General features: G+C 37.0%; 1 protein-coding gene across 2 annotated transcripts in view; it reads left to right on the top strand.

Moving 5' to 3' along the window:
- ADAM9 (ADAM metallopeptidase domain 9) overlaps positions 1-18,120 on the top strand; it is a 164,334-nt gene that overhangs the window by 39,553 nt on the left and 106,661 nt on the right. For both annotated transcript variants that reach the window (XR_011534352.1, XM_070598850.1), the window contains exons 4-9: positions 2,941-3,019; positions 10,657-10,733; positions 11,698-11,893; positions 13,029-13,094; positions 14,944-15,015; positions 16,162-16,331. Coding sequence is in view for 1 of the 2 variants with exons in the window: in XM_070598850.1 (XP_070454951.1) it covers positions 2,941-3,019; positions 10,657-10,733; positions 11,698-11,893; positions 13,029-13,094; positions 14,944-15,015; positions 16,162-16,331 (660 nt within the window). In the remaining variant the exon portion in view is untranslated. The remainder of the gene's footprint in view (positions 1-2,940; positions 3,020-10,656; positions 10,734-11,697; positions 11,894-13,028; positions 13,095-14,943; positions 15,016-16,161; positions 16,332-18,120) is intronic.

Below are 18,120 nucleotides of genomic sequence, written 5' to 3'. Positions count from 1 at the left end.
AAACCCAGTTTTGGTATTTAGGGCATCTGATATCAGAACAAGGGCTACACCTAGATCCAGATGGGCTTCGTGGTGGCCTGAGTTTCCCAAAACCCAAACTAAATGTCAGCTGTGAGGTTTTCTAGGTTAGTTGGCTATTTTCGAAATTGAATTCCAAATTTCTCTTTTGGCCAAACCTCTGTATGAGTTACCAAAGGACAATAACCCTGATCCAATTTTATGGGAGAACAGGATGATGTAGGCTTTAAAGACTTAAAGGAGATCTTAATGAAGCCCCCTACCCTTGGACATCCCGATTATCAGCTTCCCTTTTTCCTTTTTGTATATAAAAAGGAAGGGAATCCCCCTTGGGTGCTCACCCAAAAACACAAGGGGCCACCATTGACCTAGGGTGTTAGAGCCAGCACCTGGACCCTGTGGCACAAGGGTCCCCTCCTTACCTTAGGGCCATACTGCCACTGCCTTTTTGGTTAAGGTCACTGAGAAAATTGTTGTGGGATCTCCTTTAGCCATCTTTGTACCCCATGTAGTGGAAGCCCTCCTAACTTCTTACCACACTCAACATCTTCCAGCCGTGTCACCTCTTGGGAGATCTCTTACTAACTGTGCCTCACATAACTCCTTCTGGCTGCAATAACCTGAGCCCTGCTGCTCTTCCACCCTCCGTCTCTGACTAAGTCCCACACAGCTGCCTAACCCTGACGGATCACCTCCTGACCCCTCGTGATGATCTTCAGGGAACTCAGCTTCTCCTGGTTCACTGCTGGTTCTTATTTAAAAGGTTTCAATGGCAAATGTCGTGCTGAATATGCGGTATAACACATTTTGATGCAACTGAAGCAGTGCCTTTGCTTTTGGCTACTATGGCCCAGCGAGCTGAATTATATGCACTTGCATGTGCCCACACCCTAGCCAAGGGCAGAACTGGCAATATTTATGCTGATAGTAGATATGCTTTTCAGTAGCTCGTGATTTTGGAATGTTGTGAAAGCAACATGGTTTCCTTCTATCGGAAATAAAATAAAAAATGTCCCTTATGTCCAGGACGCTTTACATTTTTTTGTGTGTGTGAGAAAGATTGGGCTGTGAGCTAACATCCATTGCCAAACTTCTTTTTGCTTGAGGAAGATTGTCTCTGAGCTAACATCTGTGCCAGTCTTCTATTTTGTATGTGGGACACCACCACTATCACACAAGCATGGCTTGATGAGCGGTGTGTAGGTCTGTGCCCAGGATCTGAACCCACGAACCCTGGGCCAACAAAGTGGAATGTGTGAACTTAACCACTACACGACTGGGCCAGCCCCTGGATGCTTTTACCTTCTGCTTTAGCTATTATTAAGATCCCAGGACATTCTAAGCTTGACTTTATGGAAGCTAAAGGAAATCACCTTACTGACACTTCCACAAGGAATGCAGCCCTTACAGGAACCTCTGTCATGGTCCAAAGGGATATTTCCCCAAATAATAACTTAGAAAAACTGGCTAGAGAAGCCCAATAATTGACCTCAGTAAAGGAAAAAACAAGTCAACAATTGTTGATTTGACAAAAAGAAAGCTTTGGTTCAGGCCAAATTGCAGCCCAGTCCTATCGGAAGCTCGAAAGCTCTGACTGCAAACCGCTGTACATGCCTCGAGCTGTTGTTCTACTGATAAAATGGTGCCCTTTATGCACCAGTACTGGTGGGCAAATATTAATAAAGCCACCAGAAGTGCCTATACGTGACCGAAATACTATGCAAGAAAACCTGTGTTCACTGCTCCCGGACACTTTAAACTGCCCAATGGACTATTCAGGGGTTCGCAGATGGATTTCATACAGCTTCCCCCGTCTCGTGGGGATAAATGTGTCTTGGTCGTGGTCTGTATGTTTTCTCACTGGACTCAAGCCTTCCCTTGTTGACAGGCCTCTGCTATTTCTTGGCTAAAGTTCTTTTAGTAAAGATTATCCCCACCTGGGGAGCCCGGCTGGAACTTGATAGTGACTGAGAACTCATTTCACCAGGTGCTTCGACAGGTCTGTGCTGTTTGGCCAATTCTGCAGCAGTTTCGCTGTGCTTATCATCCTCGGTCTCCTGGTCTGGTCAAACCTGCTAACGGTGTTATTGAGACTCATTTGGTGAAGTTTGTAGAAACCCTCCACATACCCTGGCTAAAACCCCTGCCACTGGTTCTTCTCAATCTTAGGTCCTTCGGGACTCAAAAACTTACCTTTTGAGATAATTACAGGACGTTCCATGCACTTGGCTCCTGCTGCTTTCGATTCACAGCTTTTTAAAGGGAGACACACTTCAACATCGTGAAGGCCTGATTGCTTCTGTTGACGATAACCACCCTTTAGCAGAGCAATCTCTTCACAGCGTGCTCCTGGAGACAAAAACCCACACACCACACTTGCAACCTGGAGATTTTGTCTGCCGAAAAAGACACCTCCCAAAGTAGCCACTCCCGCCGCTCTTTCAGGGCTCCTATCAGGCACTGCTCACTGACGCTTGTGCTGCCAAACTCCAGAGTTTGGCATTCAGGCTCTGCATTCAGGTGTCGCACCTGGAGAAGGCAGCGCACCCTGGCTGGACCCACATACCATCCAGTTACCTGAAATGAAGATTTCTAGGAATTGAAGCTGACGGCATCTGAAGGAGACGGCTTTCCCACGATGAGCGGACCAGGCTTTTAACCCGTTTCTCACTGTTGCTTCTTACTTTATTTTCTCCCTCTCTTTCTTGGAAGGACAATGCCCTTGTCCACATTTCCCAATTTATTGCAAAAGGGAGAAACCTCTTGGATTGTTGGATCTGTCCTCAGAAGGCTTGATCAAGACAGTAATGACTCCTTGGTTCACCCTGAAAGTAATTTTGCTAGAATTCCAAATGCCACTGTATGTTTGAATTATTTAAAATTTAAAATAATTTTAAATGGTCTGTTTTATTCTTCTTCCAGAGACCTTTTGCCTGAAGATTTTGTAGTTTATACCTACGACAATGAAGGGGCTCTGATCTCTGACCATCCTGATGTACAGGTAGTATGTTCTCTTGATCCTGTAGCAGAATTTAAAACAATTATAGTTCTAAAGTGAATTCTACTCAGATACTCAGTACTGTTATATTGCAGAACTCCAAGGGCCATCTTTGAGGTTACAATATATGGAATTGTCCTGGATGGGGGTGGCGGCGGCATTTACATTAACCGAACTGTACCTTAGAGCTCTCTAGGTACTCAGTACTCAAGTGTTTTTTTTAAAGACCAGCAAAGTAATCTCTTCTATTCAATAATTGTTACTGATTATATATTAAGTTGGATATATTTTGAAAGTAGATTTTTTTTTGCTGAAAGTTAATATCTCTGAAAGCATGTCTTTGCCATTACTGCTTATTAAAGAATAAACACTAAAGAAAAAACAAATACTTGAAATAATTGGCAGATGTAGAATTTGGCTTTATATATTGTTAATTAGATCATAAACATTTCCAGTTTTATTCGGGAAGACTATTTTGCTGTCCTTTTTGGCAGTTAGGTATTATTTATTTTTATCTTTTTTAATAGCTTTCATGAGAAGTCTTCGTTCCCATTAAACATATATTATTCTTCCTCTGAGCTTTGTAAAGTTTGCTAGGTTAAATTGTTTATGTTAGTTATGCTCTTTTGCAACTCCTCGCATAAACTGAAGGCAAAAACTCTGTTTTAGGTTAATTATTAGTACTCTAAAAAATAAAAAGGAAATGCTGACTTAGCTCTCTCCTTTTCTGGTCCACTTTCTGCTTCTTTTGCCTCAGTGTTCTGTTTGTCCCTTGTTTAATGGCAAATTAGTGGAGGAGCTTCAGTTTACATGATGGCATAAACCAGATCACAGAGCATCCATCCGTCCTTTCATCCACCTATCCTGTCGTCCATCCAAACATTGCTATGGCACGAGGCCAGAGACCACAGAATTTATGCCACTCCACAAAAGCAGTGATCTTAAAAAGGCATTTTTTTTTTCTTGGCGTGGGTTTCCTGGCATGAGCTCTGGAGACATACCCTGTTTGGATTTGAATCCTCAGCTCTAGCATTTGTTTGCTGGTCAACCTATTTTAACTTGTTTGTGCCTTAGTATCCTCACCTTAAAATGGGAATAGTAGTTACAACCTCACAGAGTTACTGGGAGGCTTAAATGAGTTAGTACTTGTAAGATACTTACAACGGTCAGTCTGACAATTTTTAACTCAGTAAATATTATTATTTTTGTTATTGAAAGTCTGTATGCTTAAAACTGCTAAAAATAGATTTCAGTTACGTAGAAATTTATGCAACTGTTATCTTAAAGTATTACTATGGAACTATACTTTCCTGAGTGTTTGAAAAATACAAACTAAGGCAGATGGAATCTTTTACTTTTTGTTGGTTATTGAATATTGTTCAGATAAATGAAAGTCTGACTGTAGATTTGAGATACAAATTAATACTGGTATTGGGACTTTTTTGTGTATGGCTATATTGTCAGTTATCATAATGACATATACTTTTGTCTATAAAATGCAATTTAAGTTACACTGAGAAAATTTAAAGATGTGTTGTATACGATTAAAGTAATTTGTAAAGCTATTATCTGGCTTTCATCATCCGTGTCTTTCACAAGGCCATTTTTCATAAGGAAACAGTTTCAATAACCACTTTCTGTGAGTTGCTGTGTGAAATAAAGCTCCAAATTGCTCTGCCTTAGAACTTCGGGGTACCTTGCAAGCACACTAGAAAGCCTCTTAGCTAACTCCCTTAATAAATCAATGCTCTGTTTCCTCTGAAAAATGCACTGGCTGCCCGAGGCTCGCTGGGCTCTTGTGGCCCGCGGGCTGTTCTCCGACAGCTCTGTGCACTGCTGCCCCCACTAGTTCAGTTTCTTGCCTACAGTTTGTATGTTTCCAAAACTGTTTATGCCATTTGCAACTTTACTGTAATCATGGCATTTAATTAGGTGTTTTGTAAACTTATGGAATATGATTTGTTATTTTTTTAAAACTAAATTGAAGGCCTTGGAAGCATTTAATAAAACCTAGTTATTAAAAAAATACCATCAAGGTGGTAGATTAAGTAACCAAGTGCTGGATTTCAGTCATGTCACATAAGAGAGCTTCTATTACAGTCACGTGTCGCTTGACAGCGGGGGTATGTTCTGAGAAATGTGTCGTTAGGCAATTGTTTCTTTGTGTGAACATCACAGAGTATACTATATGGTACTCATTTCGTGGGACCACCGTTGTATGTGCAGTCCATCATTGCCTGAATTACTGTGTTACTATCTTGTGAGTGTTACCTCATCCGTAGTAGTAGAAGGTATTTATTTTCCCTAGTGAGAAGAAGGCAATATCAAAGCTACACGTTAACTACAAAACACTAGAAAGAAAAGCATTAGTGGTTGTGAATTGCCCCACACTAGAAAAAGTGGTAAAATGATGAAATTCAGCCTGTATTGCTCAGTGAATAATGGTTTAATTTTTTTATTTTCACAGTTTTAGACTTACAGGGAAAGTTGCATGAATAATATAAGACATTGAGGCATCCCCTTCACCTAGATTCTCTAAATGTTAACATTTTACTACATTTGCTTTATGCTTTCTTTCTTCTGTTTTTTTCCCTGAACCTTGTAGGAATATGTTGGAGACATGGTGTCCCTTTACCTTTAAATACTTCAGAGTAAATTTCCTAAAAACAGGGAATCCTTTTATGTAACCAAAGTACAGTCATCAAAATTAGGAAGTTGACATTGAAGCCATACTGTCGTCTGGTCTACAGATCTCATTGGTATTTCTTTGTCTGCTATACAATAATGTACTCTGTAGCCAAAGGAAATCCACGTTCACGTGTTGCCTTCGGGAGTCATGTCTCTTTAGTCTCCTTTAACCTGGCAATCCTTAGCTCCCCTTGTCTTTCGTGACACTGCGTTTTTGAGAAGTACAGGCCTCCTTTCTGTAGACTGTCCTGTCATTTGAGTTTGTGTGGTGTTTATGCATGATCAGATTCAGATCGTGCACTTTTGGTAGGAATACCACCCGAGTGCTCCTGAGTGGTCCTCAGTGTATCGCAGCAGCGAGCATGTGCTGCTGATCATTTGGTTAAGGAGTTGTCTGCCAGCTGTCTCCTCTGTAAACTTACTGTTTTTACCTTTTTAATTAATATTATGGTTACTTTGGTATTATGTGAATATCCTCTTACTTCTCAACTTTTTACCCACTAGTTTTAGTATTTAGTATTTGCCTCAATCAGTTGTTATTAGGATGGTTGTTGAAATGGTGGTTTCCTAATTTCATTGTGCTTCTATATTCATTAGTTGCTTTCTACTTGTAGGGAAGAGTTTTCCCTTGTCATTTGTTTGTATCATGCAGACTCATGGATTTTACTTTATCGTGAATGAAATTAAAAATCTTTTCACATATGTAAGGGCATTTTTATATTCTTTTGTGAATCCTCTGTCTGTGTTCTTTTGCTTAGTTTTTTAATTTTTTTGTCCCTCTAAGAAATGATTTTTTTTTTTTTGTGAGGAAGATTGGCCCTGAGCTAACATCTGTTACCAATCTTCCTCTTTTTCTTGAGGAGGATTGTCCCTGAGCTGATATCCTTGCCAATCTTCCTCTATGTATTTTGTATGACGGACACCACAGCATGGCTTGGTGAGCAGCATGTGGGTCCATGCCTGGTATCCAAAACTGTGAACCCCAGGCCACCAAAGTGGAGTACATGAGCTTAACCATGATGCCACTGGGCCAGCCTCCTAAGGAATTTTTTTTTTTGAGGAATATTGGCCCTGAGCTAACTACTGCCAATCCTCCTCTTTTTGCTGAGGAAGCCTGGCCCTGAGCTAACATCCGTGCCCATCTTCCTCTACTTTATACATGGGACGCCTGCCACAGCTTGGCTTTTTGCCAAGTGGTGCCATGTCCGCACCCGGGATCTGAACTGGCAAATCACGGGCCACTGAGAAGTGGAATGTGCAACTTTAACTGCTGCGCCACCAGGCTGGCCCCCAGAAATTTTTTTTAATTGACATAAAATTGACATACAACATTCTATTATTTCAGGTGTACAATGTAATGATTCAGTATTTGTATATATTGTGAAATGATCGCCACAATAGTTAACATCCATCACTATATATTATTACAAAAATTTCTTTTTTGTGATGAGAACTTTTAAGATTTGTCCTCTTAGCAACTTTCAAATATGCATTACAGTATTATTAACTATAGTTTCCATGTTGCATGTTGATCCCCATGAGTTATTTATTTTATAGCTACAAGTTGTACCTTTTGTCTCCCTTCACCCATTTCACCTACCCCCAAAACCCTACCTCTGGCAATCACCAATCTGTTCTTTATATCTATGAGCTTGTTTTTTTTTTTTTATATTCCACATATAAGTGAGATTGTATGGTATTTATCTTTCTCTGTCTGAGTTATTTCACTTAGCTTAATGCCCTCAAGGTCCATCCATGTTGTTGCAAATGACAAGATTTCATTCTTTTTTGTGGCTGAATAATTTTCTATTGCATACATATGATATTTTCTTTATTCATTCATCCATCAATGGACACTTAGATTGTTTCCATATCTTGGTTATTGTAAATAATGCTGCAGTGAACAGAGGAGTGCATATATCTTTTTGAGTTAGTGTTTTCATTTTCTTTGGATATATACCCAGAAGTGGAATTGCTAAATCACAAGATAGTTTTATTTTTAATTTTCTGAGGAACTTCTATACTATTTTCCATAGAGGCTACACCAACTTACATTCCCATCAACAGTGCACGAAGGGTCCCTTTTCTCCACATCCTCACCAACACTTGTTAGTTCCTGTCTTTTTGGTAATAGCCATTCTGATTGGTGTGAGGTGATAATCTCATTGTGGTTTGATTTGCATTGTCCTAATGATTAGTGATGTTGAGCATCTTTTCATGTACTTGTTGGCCATCTGCATGTTTTCTTTAGGGAAATGTCTATTCAGATCCTCTGCCCATTTTTTAATTGGCTTGTTGTGGTTTTTTTGCTATTGAGTTGTATAAGTTCTTTATATATTTTGGATAATCACTATCAGATATATGACTTGCAAATATTTTCTCCCATTCAGTAGGTTGCCTTTTCATTTTGTTGATGGCTTCCTTTGTTGTGCAGAAGATTCTTAATTTTATGTAGTCCCTCTTGTTTATTTTTCCTTTTGTTACCTTTGCTTTTGGAGTCAGATCCAAAAACTCATTGCCAAGACCAATGTTAAGGAGCTTACCACCTATGTTTTCTTCAAGGAGTTTTATGGTTTCAGGTCTTACATTCAAGTTTTTAATCCATTTTGAGTTAATTTTTATGTCTGATGTAAGATAGTCATCCAGTTTTGTTCTTTTGCATGTGACTATCCAGTGTCCCTAACACCATTTATGGAAGAGTCTGTCTTTTCCCCATTGTATATTCTTGGCTCCCTTGTTGTAAATTGATTGACCATATCAGCGTAGGTTTATATTTGGGCTCTCTATTCTCTTCGATTGATCTGTGTGTCAGTTTTTATGCCAGTACTGTAATGTTTTGATTACTATAGCTTTGTCATATAGTTTGAAAACAGGGAACACGATGCCTCCAGTTTTGTTCTTCTTTCTCAGGATTGCTTTGGCTATTCGGAGTCTTTTGTGGTTCCATACAAATTTTAGGATTGTTCATTCTATTTTTGTGAAAAATGCCATTGGAATTTTTTAGGGATTGTTTTGAATCTGTAGATTGCTTTGGGTTGTATGCACATTTTAACAATATTAATTCTTTCAATCCATAAGCGTGAAATATCTCTCCATTAATTTGTGTCTTCTTCTGTTCTTTCCTCAATGTCACAGTTTTCAGTGTACAGGTCATTCACCTCCTTGGTTAAATTTATTCCTAGGTATTTTCTTCTTTTTGATGCAATTGTAAATGGGATTGTTTTCTTAATTTCTCTTTCTGATAGTTTGTGTGTAGAAATGCAACAGATTTCTGTATACTGATTTTGTGTCCTACAACTTTACTGAATTCCTTTATTATTTCTAACAGTTTTTTGGTTGGAGTCTTTAGGAGTTTCTTTATATAATTTCATATCATCTGCAAATAGTGACTTTTGCCTCTTCCTTTCCTCTGTTGAGTTTTTAAGCTTTCCCCTTCATTGTTTAAGGGTTCTTTATAGTTAGGGGTATTAACCTTTTGTTTATTATGTTACAAATATTTTCTCCCAGTCTGTGAGTTTTCTTTTAACTTTGTTTTTTCATGTTTCTTTCCATGTAGAAGTTTAAAAAACTTTTTTTATATGGTAAAAATTATCGATCTTTTCTTTTATTGCATCTAGATCTTGAGTGATAGTTAGAAAGCCTTTTTCTACACCCAGGGTTGAAGAGGAATTGAATCTTGTTTTCTTTTAGGTTTTGTATGGTTTCATTTTTTGGGGTTTAGATTCTCGATCCATTTGGGGTTTGTTCTTATGGATGGTGTGCGGTATGGATCCAATTTTTATCCTTTCCCAAAAGTCTAACCAGTGGCCCAAGCACCATTTATTAAAAAGTACATCTTGCCCCAGTGATTTGAGATGCCACTCTTATCATATAAAGTTCCATATGCGCTTTGGTCTATTTTGAGACTTGTGTTCTGTTCCACTGGTTGCTCTCTCAATTAATGCACCACCAGTACTATACTGACTTTTTTTTTTCTGCAAGAGAAAATTCACCCTAAGCTAACATCTGTTGCTGATCTTCCTCCTTTTTTCTTCATTTTCCCCCCGCCAAATCCTAGTAGGTAGTTGTGTATAGTTGTAAGTTCTTCTGTGTGAGCCGCCAGCACCACAGCGTGGTTAATGACAGACAGGTGGTGTAGTTCCGTGCCTGGGAACCCAACCCAGGCTGCTGAAGCAGAGCACACTGAACTTTAACCAGTAGGTCATCAGGACTGGCTCCTGACTGTTTTAATTGTTAAGGCCTTGTGATATGTCTTAATATCTGGTATGGCTAGCACCAGCCAACCCCCTACCTCCCCACCTTGGGTTTTTTTTTAGTGTCTTGTAATAGTTTTAAAGATCAGAAAATCTCATTGTGTACTAAAAAATCTGATATTAGTAAGTGATATTATGCTTGTATTTCCACTAGTCATTTTCTTGCTCAAAATTAAGGATAAAGTCTCTTTGGTTTTTAAATATGGCTAAATGTATAGCATATAATAATAATAAGATAATCAATATACCTGTAGGAAGAAAAGAAAATCACCTGATCAAAATCACCTTTTTTTCCCCATATACTGTCTTTCTTTTCCCTTGGTATCATTAGCCTGTCACAAGGTCCTCTTCCGTATTACATGCCAATTGGCTACTGTTTCTTCTTGGTTTGACTGTCATTTAAAATGTTAAACATGACATAATGTTATCTTGTTTTGCTTCTAGGCTTACAGGTTATTGGGGTAGAGCTGTTTATACTTAGTATCCTCTGGAATTCTGCCTAAACATTGTGTACTTGTAGCGCGATAGTAGATAGTCTGAAGATAGTCCAAAGACTGCCATGTGATGTTATAAGATGCCAATAATATAAGTAAAATTTTAGTTTACTGACTTTAAATAATTTTGTTAGCTCTGTGAATTTCTATGATGATTTTCAGCAAAGTAACAGTATTTGAAGATAATATAATTTTTATCATTTAGAATCATTGTCATTATCGGGGCTATGTGGAGGGAGTTTATAATTCATCCATTGCTCTTAGCGACTGTTTTGGACTCAGGTAAGGAATTTTCTGTATCAGCTTTTTTTTTCTTTCCTCTATTTCTTACCGCTTTACCTATCTCTGTTTCCAAATCAAGTCATTTTGGAGGACTTAACAAAATTAGATTTTACTTTGATGTTGCTGAGGGTCTTTAGAACTGTGTTTCGGAGATCATTCTTGGCATGTTTATTTTGGAAATTATTACAGTAAACGAATATCTAAATATCTAAAAAGAAAACTTTGTCTTTTGAGACTGATAAATACTTTTTATTTAAAATAAAATATACTTTAAATTTCTGTAGCACTTTGTGTTTATAAATTTTCACCTATATTCTTTCACTTAAGTCTCATAATGGCTTGTGAAAAGGGGCTCATTATCTCCAGATTGAGTTGAACAAACTGAGGTTCAGAGGCTTGTATCACGTCTCAAGTGAAGTGATGATAATATTAAAATTACATTTATTGAGGGCCTGGCAATATTGTCATATTGTGCTGATTGCTTGGTTGAATGATTGATTGAACTAATAAATATTACTTTTAATTCTCAAACCAACTATGGAAGATGGCTCTGATTAGCTTTATTTAAGTAATAACACTTGTAGAACAGTTACTGTATGCCAGGCAACGTTCTAAATATTTAGTTTTCAACCCTACGCAGAGGTTAAATAACTTGCTCAGAGTCCCACAGTTGGTAGGAAACGTTTGTGATTCAGACTGGTTCTCTGGCTCGCCTGTCTTGCCTTCCATCATACAGTAATCACTCAGAGAGTTTCAGTAGTGTTCAGGAAGCAATGCTGGTAAGTAGTGTGGAGCTTGAAATTTAGGTCTGCCTGACTCTAAGGCCTTATATTTTTCTCTATACCATGCTGCCCTTTCTTACACTTGTTAACAACTAGCACTTGCATTCAGGTTTTCTGATTCCTTTTCCTGTGTATTTTTTTCTTCATTCTTAAAAATTGTGTATGTCTAACGCAACACTCAGAGGACTGCTGCACATAGACAATGTGAGTTATGGGATTGAGCCCCTGCAAGACAGCTCTCATTTTGAGCACATCTTTTATCGAATGGATGATGTCCACAACGAGCCTCTGAAATGTGGGGTTTCCAACAAGGATATAGAGAAAGAAACCACAAAGGACGAAGAAGAAGAGCCTCCTAGCATCACTCAACTACTTCGAGTAAGGAAATAATATATTTCCTCTTGGCTCAGACTAGAGTTTTAAAAAATCATGTATTTGTGCATTAAACCAATACTTATTATTGCTGTGTTTTTGCCAACTATGTGCCAGACATTGTCATAAGGACTAGGGAATAAAAGGATGATCAGAATGCCGTTCCTGCCACCAAGTTGGATACAGTCAAGCTTCTATGTGTTTTAGAAACTGGGGCTTAAATCTTAAACAGTAATCGTATTTCTTTTTATCATTGCTACATAATAGTCTGTTATACTGTCTTTTAGAGAGCAGTAGAATTTTTTTATTTGGATACGTTTTATGCAAACTGGAATGGTGATTCTTGAGCTCTGGATTGGAGAAAGAGAGGTCGGGCTTTAGGACTAGTTATTTCACGTCTTCCAGGAACACTTGTTTGTATCCCTATTTTGGGTCTTCATTGGGATTTCTTGACTTACCCTTGACATGGGTCTCTTAGACTGAAGTGTTTCTAGAAATAGATCATCCTCTGCTGCAGGCAATGCACCTTCTACATATGAGATGCTGCTACCGTGGTGGGAGAGGCGTGCGCCTCTTCCTGTATGTTTTCATTAACTCATACTAGTTTATGTGTTATTTTCATTGCCTCACCTGCCATCCACTCTTTTGACTATTGAACTGTTCTTTTTAATGTTAATCATTAGAAAACATTTAAATTTTAGCTTATTCTCTACTTTATATGAGTTTCTGTAAAATCACAAAATTAGTCTTTTTTTTTAAAGTTGCAATGTTGTCCTCACTTCTGTTCTGGATTATTAGTGGATATTCTTTCTTTCACTCTCAACATAGTAATGGGGTTTCCCATTAAAATGTGTGTGTGTGTGTGTGGTTGATATTAGAAAAACAGTAAGTCTGCTTTGGAAGCTTGAATAACTCACGTTGTCTTTAAGTATAATTTTTCTTCGATGAGTACAAATAGGAGGTATCACTTAAAAAAATATGTTTTTGGTTTTATTGATCTAGGATGTGGTAAGTATAATAATTTTATGATGTTCTTAACAGACTTGAAATAAGTGACTAGAGATTCGGGTAAGATCATTACACATGAAAGTCGTGCAGCCTTCTAACTGTTTTTCCTCTATGATGTTCATGTTTTTGACAGAGAAGAAGAGCTGTCCTGCCGCAGACCCGCTATGTGGAGCTGTTCATTGTTGTAGACAAGGAAAGGGTAGGATTGGTGACAGTTTTTCTTCTTTTTCATGAAAAGCAGATGAGAAGTGAGCATCCCATGAAGGAAATATAAAATAGAGTATATTTGTATTGATTTTGCTTAAATGTGATTTTAATACTAAAATGGCTTTTTTCCTTTAAACACACTTAAGATTCATAAGATTCCACCAGAAGCTGAATGTAGCAAATGAGACTACCTCTAACTTTATTTTTCACTTGTGATTCTTTTTCCTGCTCTTTTGAGTGATTTGCATATGCTGAATTTAAGTGAAATTATACTGCTTTTCAGAGCCTTGAGAACTTTTCAAATGACTGTACAGGATTGTGGTGATAAAACCAGTTAATCAGATATTTCTTTGTTGACTAATAAAAATTGCTTTGCCTTCTAGAATTTCAGCTAACCTTTGCTTTGCTTAAAGAGAGAGAAAACTTCCAGCTCCTGGCATGCTTTAGAGGGAAAAAGGAGAATGGTTCATTTTAGCATTTACTGTTAATTTCAATATACAGAATAACACCCGGAATTTTCCTTATTCATATTTAAGAATTGTGTTTAACTTAACTAAGAAAAGAAATGGGTCTATTTCAGCATTTACAGGATTATCAGTTTTAGATATAGCTGCTATATAATTTAACACATAAGATTATTTGAAATGTTTTGTCTTTTATTGCCAACTTTTTGTTTGTGTGAAAGGCTTGTTTGTGGAAACTTAACATGACTGGAATTCCTTTCTTATAAGCTGCAGAGACAGTTTCAAGGATTTTTATGGTTTTAAAAAATCCCTTATTGTGTGTAGGTTGGAGGAGAACAAGCCATATTTATTGAGATAGAGATATATTCAGAATTGTTCATTATAGGTTTGTTACCCTCAAGTGGTAGAAGGAAAAGGCACAGGGAATATGAACAAGCATGAACTCTGCCCCAGATAATGGGTAAAAAGTTTCTCTAGAATGTTGGAACAAGTGACAAAAATAGAGATTTGAAATGTTTTTCTTTATCACGCTCTCCAGATAGATTTGTTATATACTGGTAGAAAATGGTTCAAAATAAAAATGGTTCCATTTTCATCAAACCTCGTCAAATGTATTACATTTTTTTTTCTTGTTTAGGAGAACCATGATAAAATGCCTAATTGATGGGATTTGATATATTCTGATATTAATGCCCTTATCACAGAGCAAAACCATGCATTCTTTTAAAAATTTCCTTTTTGTTAAGTTGGTTGTATTAAAATAATGTTAAAATAGTAGACGTTTGGATTTAGCCAGGTCTCAAAGAAAAGAATCAGTCATGTCAGCTATTTGGCTTAATACGCTTAAACTTTTAAATATCTCTATATTTTACCCACATATAATGTTTCAACTAGTGAACATTCATTGGTTAATCTCTCATTGTTAGTTTAGCTCAGAGTTTAGAAATGGTTTATTGGTGATGTGTTTAGCCTGAGGGGTGAAAGGGTCAGAAAATCCTTTAGATTGTCTTTATTCCCTTATCTGTGCATTTTGATTGTTTCAAACTCTACCTTTGTGAAATGCTTAATATTTTTGCATCAAAATGAATAAAAAGAGCATTAAGAAGAGAATTCACTTCAAAGTACTAATTTGGAAAAAATGAAGACTTCAGTGCTTTTACATTATTATTCATTTCATGCTTGTACCTGTTTTTCTTTTATTCCTATTTATCACTAAAATGTATCCTTTAGATTTATTAATTTGAAATACAGGTGAATGTCTAAATGCCTCAATTTTTGGTTCAGAGGAAATTTTTGGATTCTTAGCTTTATTGTAACAGATTATAGAGATCTTTTTCTAAATTACTTTGGTGATAATTTTCCTGTTGTGCTTTTCAGTATGACATGATGGGGAGAAATCAGACTGCAGTGAGAGAAGAGATGATTCGTTTAGCAAACTACTTGGATAGCGTAAGTCGTATTTCCTTTCAGCTGGGATTATTCTCTCTGATCCTCTCACAGTCTCAGAACAGAATTTTAAAATTGTCTTATTTTGAGCTCTGATTATCCTAGGGCCTAAATAACTCAATCTTTCAGGGTTCTGTTTTCTAGTTTGTTTTGTAACTTTTTATGTTTGAAAAGAAAGTACAATTGTAGAGAGACTTTGAGACAAGCAAGAGATTTCATCTTAGCATCTGCTTTATCTTCAGAGTGCAGGCTAAGGTACTTTGGTGTTTATGAAAAGATCTTTGAACGTTTACTGAGAGAATCTTATTTTGAATAAGGCTGCCTCCTCCTCTGACACCATGATATGACGATATTAATGTGTTTGTGGGGGAGAGGAAGGGGTGGGAGGGGAGGAAGAGGGACAGAGCTTTGGCTTGAGATTTTGGCCTTCATTCATCCAGTAGGAGATACTGAATAATCAGATGCATGTTCTTATGAGATAATTTCATCTATAAGGCTTTCCCCTGGTCTGAATACCAACCATAATAATAATGATGATGATAGCATCCTACTGAGTATTTATAATATGCTAGAAACGAGCCAAGCGCTTTACATCTGTTAACTCATTTATTCCTTCCAGTATCTCTGTGAAATAGATGTGAGTTCTATAATCCTTTATCTGAAACCTATGGGGCACATGCAATTAGAATTTTAGATAAAAGTTTAGAAAGGTAATGTGGTTCACTGTGTATTTATTACATAACACCTCCAACAGGATCTTGGGGTAGCACCTTGTAATCCAACTCATTGATATTTCTGTAGTGAAATCTATGAATATTTACATTAAGTGAGGTAAATATGGACTATTAGTTGGCTTGTATTAGTTTGGGGCAAGTTTTGAAACCAAATTTACCAAAAACTTTAAATTTCCAGAGTTTGTCAGATTTTGGAATGGAAGGTAAAATTTTGAAATTACATTACTTTTATTTTATGGATGAGGAGACCGAGACCCTTGAGAGGCTAGAATCTCATTATATTGATGGAAATATTTTTTTTGGAGGGGAGGAGTCCTATTTTTAATAGATGTTGTTGTGTGACTTCATCATAAATTAAAAAACTCTCGTATTCTTTAATGTATTTTATATACTTTTATTTCTGTTTTCTTCTTAGATGTATATTATGTTAAATATTCGAATTGTGCTGGTTGGACTGGAGATTTGGACAACTGGAAACCAGATCAGCATTCTTGGAGGTGCTGATGACGTGTTGGGGAACTTTGTACAGTGGCGGGAAAAGTTTCTTATAACACGTCGGAGACATGACAGTGCACAGCTAGTTCTGTAAGTGTTTTTTTTTTTTTTTTTTTTAAAGTACTATCAGGCCTGGCCCTCTGGCAAAGTGGTGAAAGTTCCATGAGCTCTGCTTTGGCAGCCCAGGTTTGTGGGTTCGCATCCCGGATGTGGACCTACTCCACTCACCAACCAAGCTGTGGAGGTGGCCCACGTACGAAAAAATAGAGGAAGATTGGCACAGATGTTAGCTCAGGGCTAGTCTTCCTCAAGCCAAAAAAAAAAAAAAAAAAAAAAGGAGGATTGGCAATGGATGGTAGCTCAGGGGAAATCTTCCTCAGGAAAAAGAAGTACTATTAATGAAATGGCAGAGTAATTTTTCCTTGTTTTCTTTTATTAGAATCATATTTTCTTAAAGTTCTTCGGCATTTGTTTAGATATGGAAAACTTAGTTTGATACCATAGGACAAGTGACAGTATGAGAATGAGAACTCTCTTTTGTGTTGGATTCTCTGTCACCTTTATCCCATGACCTGCTTCTTGCTTGTATTTACTTCCTCATTTTGGCGTGGCATGTTTTCTAGTTTTTTCTTGTGAGAATACGTATGGAAAGAAAAAATTTTGACATCTTGCATGTCAGAAGATGTGTTTCACAGTCTCAGAACAGAATTTAAAAATTACCTCAATTTGACCTCTGATTAGCCTAGTGCCCAAGTAACTCAGCCTCTCAGAGGTGTGCTTGCTAGTTTTCTTAGTACCTGTTTTGACTCCTTGGCTGGTATGAAATCCTTTTCCTTTAGGACTTTGAAGGCGTGACTCTGTTGTGTTCTGACTTCCAGGAGTACTATTGGGAAGCCTTAGACCATTCTTTTCTTGATCCTGTATATGTGGCCTTTGTTTTTTCTTTTTTTTAGGTTCTCTGGAAACTTGTAGGATCTTCTTGGCTGCCAGGCCTCTGAATTTTCCTGATGATATGCTTGGTCGCTCATCGTGCTGTGTTCTTAGTGGATGATTTCAATCTTGAAACTGATGTCCTGCAGTTTCAGGAATTTTTCTCAAATTATTTTGTAGCTGATTTCATCCTGTTTATTTTTATTCTTCATTTCTTCTGGGATTCCTGTCACTTGTCTATTGAGTTTCTTTTGCCTTGTCCTCTAATTTTATTACCTTTTGTCCCCTTTCTTCTCTTTGTCTTTTGGTTCTACTTTCTGGGATATTTCCTTAAATTTATCTTCTAAGCTTTTTATTGAGATTTTCATTTTTGCTTTCTTATTTTTAATATTTAACAGCTTTTTGTCCCCCTTAATATTTTTATATAATCAAGTTCTTATTTCATGGATATAATGGTTTTTCTTTTCTCTTTGAGATATTACTGATCTATGTTTTTAAAATTTTCTTCTTTTACATAGCATTTTTGTGGTACTATAATAAAATTTAAACTTATGTAAATCACTTAATACAAATACATTCCAAAAACTTAGAGCAAAACTCTCGCTTAAAAATATTTAAAACATTTTATCCTTCTTCAGAGTTTTCTAGCTTGATAGGCTGGCTTTTTGCAAAAAAATTGTTCTAATTTATATAATATTTTTTTGCCTCCCTCAATGTTGATGGTACCTAAAGCTCACGATTTTTTCTGAGAAGAGATTTCCCTTGATTTTATTTTGTTTTCTTTTGTTATGTGAGTTAATTTAAAGCAAGACACTGAAAATGGCAAAATGGATTTTTATGGCCCCATAATCACAAAGGTTTGGTCCCAAGCTTTTTGTTAATTTTTAGTAAAATTGAACCTGCAATTGTCCTCATTCCAGTGAGCATACCGTCTGGCTCACAAAGATCA

Source organism: Equus przewalskii, chromosome 28 (assembly GCF_037783145.1).
Source record: "Equus przewalskii isolate Varuska chromosome 28, EquPr2, whole genome shotgun sequence".
NCBI classification, from domain to species: domain Eukaryota; kingdom Metazoa; phylum Chordata; class Mammalia; order Perissodactyla; family Equidae; genus Equus; species Equus przewalskii.
Note: the sequence above shows the minus strand (reverse complement) of the source record. Positions and strands in the feature narration are given on the sequence as shown.